At 48.2% G+C, this 12,045-nt stretch overlaps 1 protein-coding gene across 3 annotated transcripts in view; it reads right to left on the bottom strand.

The window, feature by feature from the left end:
- oxct1a (3-oxoacid CoA transferase 1a) overlaps positions 1 to 12,045 on the bottom strand; it is a 151,650-nt gene that overhangs the window by 79,752 nt on the left and 59,853 nt on the right. The window contains exon 1 of one of the 3 annotated variants that reach the window (XM_072257515.1): positions 1,927 to 2,143. The exons of 1 other annotated variant lie outside the window; for it this stretch is intronic. In XM_072257515.1, coding sequence (XP_072113616.1) covers positions 1,927 to 1,989 — 63 coding nt within the window. In that variant the 5' untranslated portion in view covers positions 1,990 to 2,143. Of the gene's footprint in view, positions 1 to 1,926; positions 2,144 to 12,045 lie in introns of those variants that run through there. One more of the 3 variants, XM_072257513.1, reaches the window with a different exon arrangement.

Here is a 12,045-nt window from a genome sequence, read left to right as displayed (position 1 = left end):
ATGTAAAGGTGATAAAATCTGAATCTCTCCATAACCTTTGACACCCTGACCAATCGAGAACCTACAATCCTCGCTGCTTTAAATGTACCCAATGACTTGGCTTCCACGGCCATCTGTGGCAACGAATTCCACAGATTCACCACCCTGTAGCTGAAGAGATTCTTCCTCATCTCTGTTCTAGAGGAACAGGGCTCCTCAGGATTTTGACCTTCATGCATTGACCTCTGACCTTGGTACTCAGACATCTAAACGAACCTACTTCCTCATCTCTGTTCTTCCTCTATTCTGAGGCTGTGCCCTCTGGTCTTAGACTCTCTCACTATAGGAAACATTCTCTCTGAATCCACTGTCTAGATTTTTCAATAGTTAATAAGATTTCACTTCATTCTCTAAACTCCAGTGAGCACAGACCCAGAGCCAAAAGCTCCTTGTACATTAACCCTTTCATTCCCAGAATTATTCTCATATGGAGGAAAAGGAATAAAGCCTGCATTTATAATGTAAGGGCACTATAGAAGGGGGAGGTAGTCAGTATGAAAGGTGAGGGGAAGGGGTGAGGTGAGGATGATAGTCTGAAGGAATCGGAGTTCAGAGCAACAACCTAACTGCTGGAGTAATGCAGGCTGAGAAACTTCTGTGGAAGCAGAGGAATGGTTGACGCTTCAGGTCTGAGAGGTGAGGGGGAGATGGTCAGTGGAAAAGGGGGGGGGGAGATGATGACACAATGGTTTGCGGAAACAAGGGCAACAAACCAGCTGCTGGAGGAACCACTGGCAGAGACCTTGGCTGGAAGGTGAGCCGGCGACAGTGGGCTAGCACAGGCAGAGGACAACCCCCAGTCACAACCAAAACACCTTCACAGAACACAGGCAGAACAGCCCTCAGCTGCCACCCACACTGTATGCAAGTGTAAGGGAGAGCAAAATAATTGTTACTGGGGATCCAAAGCAGTGCAAAATAAACACTAAAAATAAAAAATACATATTAAAAAATAAAAACCATTTTGGATCTCCCTCTCCCACTTTCAAATTTCTTACTAGCTCTTCCTTCAGTTAGTCCTGATGAAGGGTCTCAGCCCGAAACGTCGACTGTACCTCTTCCAAGAGATGCTGCCTGGCCTGCTGCGTTCACCAGCATTGTGTGTGTGTGTTGCTTGAATTTCCAGCATCTGCAGAATTCCTCGTGTTTGCGATATTAAAAAATCTGATAGCTTATATACATAGAGTCATTGTATGTCCACGAAGTGACACCAGTCACAGGAGTGTCTGGCAGGAAATGATAAAGTAGTGGTGGGGGGGGAGGGGGGGTGGTGATCACCCTTGCTGCTGGGGGTAACAGCATGTAGCCTCCTCCCTTGAGAGCGGGGCACAGAGTCTATGATCACGGTGGGGCGATCCCTCCTGATGGTGCAGCACCTTTCAGTACAGATGCCCTTGCTGGCGGGCGATGCGCTGGGCAGTTTTGACTCCGTGTTGCAGAGCCTTCCTGTGCGCCAGAGTGCCTCTCTGCGGCTCCAAGAGCCGTGGGTGTGCGGGGAGACGGGCACCGTGTGAGCAGGGAGGGGGTTTGTTTCGTGGGGCACCACATGGTGAGCCGAAGGGCAGACCTGTCGCTACCGGGGGGGAAGTGAGGCAAAGGCAGACGGGCAAAAGTTTGCAGGCGACCCCGCCGAGAGCACCCAGACTGACAGGTGGGGAGGGGAATGGAAAGGAAGCGCCCCGAGCAGGTTTGACAGAGGGGCTCGGCCGAATGGAAACAGGAGCCTCTGTGGCTCTGGCAGCCCTTCCAGCTGCCCCTGTCCCCGGACCCCGGTGAAGGCAGTTGCGGGTAGTTTCGGGAGCGGGGAGCGGGGAGCGGGGAGCGGGACGCGGGGCAGCCGGCATCCGCACCGCCCTCGCCGCAGGTAACGGCTGCCACCCTCCTTACCTGCCTCCAGGGGCTAAAGACGCCCCGGCTGCCCCTCAGCAGCCTGCCGCACAGAGCCGCCATCTTCCGCCGAGGAAACCCGAGACGGCGACAACTTGCGAAGCCAGAGAGGCCGTTTATAAAAAGCAACAGCCGGGCGCAAGCCTTAAAGCCTCGCAGCCCGGGGCGCAGCGCTGCGGTCCTGCCCCAGTGCAGTCAACACTTTGCAGCCGCCTATCCCTCCCCCCTCCCAAAAAAAACACAACCCCCGCCCTTCGGTTCGGGGCGAGGGCTCCCGACGCATTTAATGGTGCGCACTCTTAAATTGTCAATCAAGCGGCGGATCGCAGCTCTGGCGCAGAAGGTCTCAGCAGGTTCCCCGAGCGCCCCACGCCTTCTCCTGACCAGCAGCAGATTTTCACAAAATCCAACATCGAAACCTGCAGACGACAGGAAATGTGAAATTATTTATAAAAAGCCTGTGCGGGGAGCGCGGGCTTTCGATTTCCACCGCATGTGCGCCGAATCCCGGTTGACATCAACGGCAGGGGGCAGCCCGCAAGGGGCACCACATGAAGACATACCACCTCAACTTTATCATTTCCCCTCCGTCACCTTATATAGACAGACACTGGTGTCAATTTATGCACATAGGATCAAAGCTATCTTATAGAGCATAGAATAGTACAGCACAGTACAGGCCCTTCGGCCCACAATGTTGTGCTGACCCTCAAACCCTGCCTCTCATATAACCCTCCACCTTAAATTCCTCAATATATCTGTCTAGTAGTCTCTTAAACTTCACTAGTATATCTGTCTCCACCACTGACTCAGGCAGTGTATTCCACGCACCAACCACTCTCTGAGTAAAAAACCTTCCTCTAATATCCCCCTTGAACTTCCCACTCCTTACCTTAAAGCCATGTCCTCTTGTATTGAGCAGTGGTGCCCTGGGGAAGAGGCGCTGGCTATCCACTCTATCTATTCCTCTTATTATCTTGTACACCTCTATCATGTCTCCTCTCATCCTCCTTCTCTCCAAAGAGTAAACCCTAACTCCCTTAATCTCTGATCATAATCCATACTCTCTAAACCAGGCAGCATCCTGGTAAATCTCCTCTGTACCCTTTGCAATGCTTCCACATCCTTCCTATATAATATTATGTATTTATTGTGTTTTTAATTATTGTGTTCTTTACCTTATTGTGCTTTATGTGCGGCAGTAATAGTTACTTTATTTCCTTTTACACTTGTGTTCTGGAAATGATGTTGAACAATGTTGAATCTTGAAAAGACTGCAGGTGCTGGTATCTGCAGTAACTCCGGACTGGCTGGAGATCTCAGCCGGTGGGGCGGTGTCTGAGGAGGGAATTTTGGGTCAGAGCCTTGCATCAGAAGATGAAACGGCCCAAAAACAGGCCCTTCGGCCTGCTGAGCGCTGCACCTGTCCTCACACACACTGCCTAACTCGCTCAGGGTTCCCAGCATTTTCTGTCCTTCCAGTCCTGCTCAATAAATGTGTGTCTTTGCTCCCAAGCAAAGGCACTGCTTGCTGAAATTTGATGGTTTATATGTTGACTTGGAATCGATCCACTACACCAGTGGTGACATACAACAGGGAAACAGGGCCTTTGGAATCAAAGATTGGAGCGACTGGGCTTGTATACGCTGGAATTTAGAAGGCTGAGAGGGGATCTTATTGAAACATATAAGATTATTAAGGGATTGGACACGCTGGAGGCAGGAAGCATGTTCCCGCTGATGGGTGAGTCCAGAACCAGAGGCCACAGTTTAAGAATAAGGGGTAGGCCATTTAGAACGGAGTTGAGGAAAAACTTTTTCACCCAGAGAGTGGTGGATATGTGGAATGCTCTGCCCCAGAAGGCTGTGGAGGCCAAGTCTCTGGATGCTTTCAAGAAAGAGATGGATAGAGCTCTTAAAGATAGTGAAATCAAAGGTTATGGGGAGAAGGCAGGAAGGCTGTGTGACCCGGCAAGCTAGTCCTTTACAAATGGCCACACTGCAGTCTTTCAGCAGCACACATAACATACTGGAGGAACTCGGCAGGTCAGGCAGCATCTGTGGAAATGAATGAACAGTCGATGCTTTGGGTCGAGGGCCTCCGCCCGAAACAATGACTGTTGATTCCCCTCCATAGATGCTGCCCCACCTGCTGAGTTCCTCCAGCGTTTAGTACGTGTTGCTCTGCATTTCCAGCATCTGCAGGATCTCCTGTGTTCAGCATTCGCTCCTTCAGGTCTGTTACGCAGTTAAAAAATACTGTCCAGTTCCCTGCCCGGCCTAGAGCGTAGAATGGGGAAGAGGCCTTTGCATCACAATCAGGTTTCTTATCCCCGGTGTTCTTGTGAAAGTTGTTGTTTTGTGGCAGCAGTACTGTGCAGAACATTAAAATTATTATAGGTTCCAATCAGAAATTAACAAAAAACAAGTCACACAAAAAGGGAGCAAATGGTGAGGTGGTGTTCATGGGCTGCTCATAAATCGAAGGTGGAAGGCGAGAAGCTGTCCCTAAAACATTGTGTGTCATAGAGTAACACAACATGGTCCATCTAGTCCATGTTGACCACCTGCTATTCCCATTTGCCCATTGTTACTCACGTCTGAATCATGTTTAACATCACTGGCATATGTTGTGAAATTTGTTTTGCAGCAAGTACTTTGCAATATATAATAATTAAAATAACTATAAATAACAATAAATAAACATATATAAAATTACATTAAATAATGCAAAGAGAGGCAAAAAATAAAAAAAATACTGAGGGAGTGTTCATGGGTTCAATGTCCATTCTGAAATCTGATGGCAGAGGGGAAGAAGCTCTTCCTGAAACAGCTTTTTGACTCATCACATTCTCCAAATGCCTTTTGAGTGTTGTTATGTGCCTACCTTGGGTCATTCAGTCCCTGGAGCTGCTCTGGTGTTCAACGAGACCGTGTGTCAGTGTGACATTTACCCATCTCTGCTCCATTTCCCTTGATGCCCTCTCACCCACGGAAACTCCACTGGTCCAGGGTTTAGTGTTTCATTTCATTCACCGCGTCAGCTATTCTTTAGCGCAGGCTGTGAGATTTCCACAGTCCTGTGTGAAGGAGCAATCTGTTCAATGGATCACTCATTGTTAACCTTAACAATCTCAGTTACCAGCAAGGAAGTCTCGAATATTTTTACATAGGACATTGGACAGTACAGATTGTTGAGCCGACTACTGTGAGACCAACCCAACCCTTCCCTCCCACATAGCCCATCTTTCTATCATCCACTGTCTTCCTAGGAGTCTCCTAAATGTCTTTCATGTCCCTGCCTCTACCACCACCCCACCCCTGGGAGCACTCACCACTCTCTACTGCTGTCTGAAGTTCCCACTACACTTTCCCCCAATCATTTCAAAATTATGCCCCATCATATCAGCCTTGAGAAAATGTCTCTGGCTGTCCACTCTATCAATGCCTCTTATCATCCTGTACACCTCTATCGAGTCGCCTCTCATCCTCCGTCACTCCAACGAGAAAAACCCTAACTCACTCAACCTGCCCTCATACGCTTGTTCAACCTAGCCGAATAAACAGCTTTAGCTTGTTCCGTCTTTCCTCTTACAGTAAGTCACTCCGCGTGATTCTGGAGGTGTATGGAGTGTGGGCTGGGGAGGCGGGGTGAAGAGCAGCCTCATCTCCTAGTCCCAGGCCACATGTTGCCCCAAGTACCTGAGGATCCCGACCACCATCCCACAATCTCCTTGACACACCAGGTCAGGAAGGAGGTACAGGAGCATCAGGACTGGGGCTGACAGACTGGGTAACAGATTGTTCCCTCAGGCTGGGAGACTAATGAATACACTGCCACCACCCAGATCTCGTCACTAGGACTGTGAGCTGTTTACTGTACACTTCACATGCATTTTGAATTATATTTTATTAATTTATTTGTGGTAATATTTTGTTTTATGTACTGTGTGGAATATATGTATTGTGGGTGCACCATAATCCGGAGGAACGTAGTTTAGTTCAATTGTACACGTGTACAGTCAGATGGCAATAAACTTGACTGTGGCCCGGAGGAACGTAGTTTAGTTCGATTGTACACGTGTACAGTCAGATGGTAATAGACTTGACTGTGGCCTGGAGGAACGTAGTTTCGTTCGATTGTACACGCGTACAGTCAGATGGTAATAGACTTGACTGTGGCCCGGAGGAACGTAGTTTCGTTCGATTGTACACGCGTACAGTCAGATGGTAATAGACTTGACTGTGGCCCGGAGGAACGTAGTTTCGTTCGATTGTACACGCGTACAGTCAGATGGTAATAGACTTGACTGTGGCCCGGAGGAACGTAGTTTCGTTCAATTGTACACGCATACAGTCATATGGTAATAGACTTGACTGTGGCCCGGAGGAACGTAGTTTAGTTCAATTGTACACGTGTACAGTCAGATGGTAATAGACTTGACTGTGGCCCGGAGGAACGTAGTTTCGTTCGATTGTACACATGTACAGTCAGATGGTAATAGACTTGACTGTGGCCCGGAGGAACGTAGTTTCGTTCGATTGTACACATGTACAGTCAGATGGTAATAGACTTGACTGTGGCCCGGAGGAACGTAGTTTCGTTCGATTGTACACATGTACAGTCAGATGGTAATAGACTTGACTGTGGCCCGGAGGAACGTAGTTTAGTTCAATTGTACACGTGTACAGTCAGATGGTAATAGACTTGACTGTGGCCCGGAGGAACGTAGTTTCGTTCGATTGTACACATGTACAGTCAGATGGTAATAGACTTGAACTTGAAGCGCTGCCGTTGCAGTCCAGCTTTAAGACAGCCTGCGTGGGGAGGTGTGTGCGAGGCGGCTGCCTGACGTCTACAGTGGAGAGGAGGTGGCAAGAACTAGGCAGGAAGCCAAAGAAGCAAAACGAGACTATTTTGAGCAAATTTGGGTCACGGAGAGGCTGCTCGGGGAAGGAGCCGTGGAAAACCAAACTGTCACCGCAGAAGGTTGCACAGGAGGACTTAGAGCAACAACGAAGGCCACCACACCGACAGGATGTGTAGTTAGTAGGGATTTATTGTGCCTACATGTCAGAGCTTGTAAATAACTGTAACTGTAAGTAATTGTAGAGGACCACGCACATAGAACATAGACCAGGAACCTACTGTACAGGAACAGGCCCTTTGGCCCACAGTGTTGTGCCGAAACAAATTCATTAGTAATCAAATGGTCAACTAAACTAATCTCTCTGCCTACACCATGTCCATTTCCTTCCATTTTCCTCACATTCCTGTGCCTATCTAAATGTCTTTTAGAAGTCTCTAAGCAGATTGCAGGCATCCACCACTCTGTGTGTAAAAAACCTGCCTCTCACCTCTCCTTTGCAATTACCCCCCTCACCTTAAATGCATTCCCTCTGGCTTTAGATATTTCAACCCCGGGGAATGATATTGTCTGTCTACTCTATCTGTGTCTCTCAAATTTTATAAACTTCTATCAGATCTTCCCTCAGTCTCGGTTGCTCGAGAGAAAACAACCCAAGTTTGCTCAATCTCCTGTTATATTCCTAGTCCTAAAGAAGATTCTCAGTCCAAAACATTGACTGTTTATTCCTCTCCACAGCTGCTGCCTGACCTGCTGAGTTCCTCCAGCATTTGGTGTGTGTTGCTTTGGATTTCCAGCATCTGCAGAATCTCTAGTGCAACTGTAGAAAGGCTGGTTTAGCATCCTGGATGAATTCATTGTCCCCCAAATGCAAATACTTGCAGGTAAACACACAGAAAATGCTGGAGGAACTCGGGAAGTCAGGCAGCTTTTATGGAGGGGAAAAAACAGTTGATGTTTTGGGCTGAGAAGGGTCTTGATTTTGAGGGTGTCGTTTAAGATTTCCAACATCTGCAGAATCCCAGCCCATCTGGTATGGAGGGGCCACAGTAAACTCAGCCAGCTTCATCAGGGGTTCTGACCTCTCCAGTGTCGAGGACTTCTTGAAAGATGATAGATGCCTCAAAAAGACGGTATCCATCATTAAGGACCCCCATCACCCAGGACATGCCCTCTTCTCATTGCTACCATCAAGAAGCCTGAAGACACACACTTAATGATTCAGGTACGGCTTCTTCCCCTCTGCCATCAAATTTCTGAAGGACAATGAATCCATGGACACCACCTCACATATTTCTCTTATTTCACTACTTATTTAATTTATTTTTAATATATCTTTCTTATTGTAATTCATGCTTTTTAATTATTTTGTGTTGGGATGTAATGCTATCGCAAAACAACAAATTGCATGACATATACCAGTGATATTAAACCTGATTCGGACTCCGTATCTCTGAGGCTGAAGTACATAGAACACTGCAATTTGTCAACAACCACAAGGCAGAGGGGCCGAATGGCTTCCCAGGACAGGTCCTCAAAATGTGTGTGCAGAGCAACTGGCTGGTGTGTTTCCAGACATTTTTAATCTCTCCCTCTCCCAGTGTGTAGTGCCCTCCTGTTACAAATTGTCCATCATGGTCCCTGTACTTAAGAAAACCAAGGTAGCATGCCTGGATGGTCGGCACCCTGTAGCACCCTCCTCAATTATAAGCAAATTCATTGAGAAGCTGATTAAGGACTACATCTGCAGCACGCTACCACCCACGCTGGACCCTCTACAATTCGTCTCCCGATGAAACTGGTCTACAGATGACGCCAAAGCCACAACACTACACACCATCCTCACTCACCTGGAGAAGAGGGATGCATACATTAGTGTGCTGTTCCTGGACTACAGTTCGGCATTCAACACCAACATTCCCCCCAGACTTGACAGGAAGCTCAGAGGACTTGCCCTGCATCCTGCCTTGTGTAGCCGGATCCTGGACTTCCTATCGGATTGCCGACAAGTGGTAAGGATGGGCTCCCTCACCGCTGCCTCTCAATACAGGTGCCCTCCCAGAGTTGTGTCCTGAGTCCCCCCCTCTACTCCTTTTACACCCACGACTGTGCTGCCACACACAGCTCCAATATGCTGATCAAATTTGCAGATGACACAACACTGATCGGCCTTATTTCTAGTGGTGACGAGACAGCCGACAGAGGAGAGGTTAACACCCTGACACAGTGTTGCCAAGGTAACAACCTCTCCCTCAATGTCCAAAAAACAAAAGAGCTGATTGTGGATTACAGGAGGCATGGAGACAGGCTCGCCCCGTTTAACATCAGTGGGTCCACAGTTGAGAGGGCGAGTAGTTTCAAGTTCCTCAGTATACCCGTCACCAAAGATCACACCTGGACTGTACTCACCAGCTATGTGGCAAGAAAAGCACCAGAGCATTTCTTCCACCTCAGGCGATCGAAGAAGTTCTGCATCAGCTTCTACAGGAGCACCATTGAGAGCATCCTGACTGGCTGTATCACTGCCTGGTATGAGGACTGCACCAACCTTGATCGCTGGGCACTGCAGAGAGTGGTATGGACAGCCCAGCACATCCGTGGATGTGAACTTCCCTCCATTGAGGACATTTACAGCAGGTGTGTAGAGAAGGCCTGGAAGGTCATCGGGGACATCAGTCACCCCAACCATAAACTGTTTCAGCTGCTTCCATCTGGCAAATGGCACCACAGCATCAAAGCCAGGACCCACAGGCTATGGGACAGCTTCTTTCTACAGCCCATTAGACTTATAGATTCACATCTGTACATTGTGACTGAATCATAACGCAAAGAGTTTTACTCCCTCATGCTGTGAAAGGATGTAAGGTTTAGTAAGACTATAAGACATATGAGCAGAATTGTCCCATCTAGACTGCTCCACCATTTTGTCCTGGCTGATGCATTTCCCTTCTCGGTCCCAGTCTCCTGCCTTCTCTCGTATCCCTTTATGCCCTGACCAGTCAAGAATCTATCAACCTCTGCCTTAAACATACATAAAGACTTGTCCTCCACAGCTGCCTGTGGCAAAGAATTCACAGGTTCACAACACAAGCTAAAGAAATTCCTCCTCACCTCTGGTCTAAAAGGCTGCCCCTCTCTTCTGAGGCCGAGTTCTCTGGTCTCAGGCTTTCCCATCATAGGACACAGCCTCTCCACATCCACGCTGTCAAGGCCCTTCACTGTTTGATAGGTTTCAATTAGGTCTTCTGAATTCCAGAGAATACAGGCCCAGAGCCATCAAACACTCTTTCCTATAACAAGCGATTCAATCCTGGAATCATCTTCGTGAACATCCTTTCTAAGATTCTTACCCTCAGCCATTAGGCTCTATAATGAGTCAAGCGAAAGTCAGGGAAGTGATGACCCCCTCCTGTTAGACTGTTCATGGTAACTTTTTTTTATTCTTTCTACTTCTTTTCTAATATTTATATCTGTGCACTTGTAATGCTACTGTGACACTGTAATTTCCTCTGGGATCAATAAAGTATCTATCTATCTATAAGGGGCCCATACTTGCTCAGAAAACGCCAAGTGAGGCCTCACTAGTGCTTTATAAAGTCTCAACATTACATCCTTGCTTTTATAGTCATAGTCATACTTTATTGATCCCGGGGGAAATTGGTTTTCATTACAGTTGCACCATAAATAATAAATAGTAATAAAACCATAAATAGTTAAATAGTAACATGTAAATTATGCCAGTAAATTATGAAATAAGTCCAGGACCAGCCTATTGGCTCAGGGTCTGACCCTCCAAGGGAGGAGTTGTAAAGTTTGATGGCCACAGGCAGGAATAACTTCCTATGACGCTCTGCGTTGCATCTCGGTGGAATGAGTCTCTGGCTGAAAGTACTCCTGTGCCCACCCAGTACATTATGTAGTGGATGGGAGACATTGACCAAGATGGCATGCAACTTGGACAGCATCCTCTTTTCAGACACCACCGTTAGAGAGTCCAGTTCCATCCCCACAACATCACTAGCCTTACGAATGAGTTTGTTGATTCTGTTGGTGTCTGCTACCCTCAGCCTGCTGCCCCAGCACACAACAGCAAACATGATCGCACTGGCCACCACAGACTCGTAGAACATCCTCAGCATCGTCCGGCAGATGTTAAAGGACCTCAGTCTCCTCAGGAAATAGAGAGGGCTCTGACCCTTCTTGTAGACAGCCTCAGTGTTCTTTGACCAGTCCAGTTTATTGTCAATTCGTATCCCCAGGTATTTGAAATCCTCCACCATGTCCACATTGACCCCCTGGATGGAAACAGGGGTCACCAGTACCTTAGCTCTCCTCAGGTCTACCACCAGCTCCTTAATCTTTTTCACATTAAGCTGCAGATAATTCTGCTCACACCATGTGACAAAGTTTCCTACCGTAGCCCTGTACTCAGCCTCATCTCCCTTGCTGATGCATCCAACTATGGCAGAGTCATCAGAAAACTTCTGAAGATGACAAGACTCTGTGCAGTAGTTGAAGTCCGAGGTGTAAATGGTAAAGAGAAAGGGAGACAAGACAGTCCCCTGTGGAGCCCCAGTGCTGCTGATCACTCTGTCGGACACACAGTGTTGCAAGCACACGTACTGTGGTCTGCCAGTCAGGTAATCAAGAATCCATGATACCAGGAAAGCATCCACCTGCATCGCTGTCAGCTTCTCCCCCAGCAGAGCAGAGTGAATGGTGTTGAACACACTGGAGAAGTCAAAAAACATGACCTCACAGTGCTCGCTGGCTTGTCCAGGTGGGCGTAGACACGGTTCAGCAGGTAGACGATGGCATCCTCAATTCCTAGTCAGGGCTGGTAGGTGAACTGGAGGGGATCTAAGTGTGGCCTGACCATAGGCCGGAGCAGCTCCAGAACAAGTCTCTCCAGGGTCTTCATGATGTGGGAGGTCAATGCCAGCGGTCTGTAGTCATTGAGGCCGCTGGGGCGCGGTGTCTTCGGCACAGGGACGAGGCAGGACGTCTTCCACAGTACAGGAACCCTCCAGAGCCTCAGGCTCAGGTTGAATACATGGCGAAGTACTTCACATAGCTGAGGGGCACAGGCTTTGAGCACCCTGGTACTGACACCATCCAGTCCTGCAGCCTTGCTTGGGTTGAGACATTTCAGCTGTCTTCTCACCCGTTCAGCCGTGAAGTCCACCGTGGTGGTTTCGTGGGGTATAGTCATGAGAGCAGGGTGGGGGACTGTGAGGAAGGGTAGGAGGGG

The sequence above is a fragment of the Mobula birostris genome, chromosome 5 (genome assembly GCF_030028105.1).
Source record: "Mobula birostris isolate sMobBir1 chromosome 5, sMobBir1.hap1, whole genome shotgun sequence".
Taxonomy (NCBI): Eukaryota; Metazoa; Chordata; class Chondrichthyes; order Myliobatiformes; family Myliobatidae; genus Mobula; species Mobula birostris.
The sequence above is the reverse complement of the archived record's forward strand: the minus strand, read 5'-3'. Positions and strand labels throughout refer to the sequence as shown.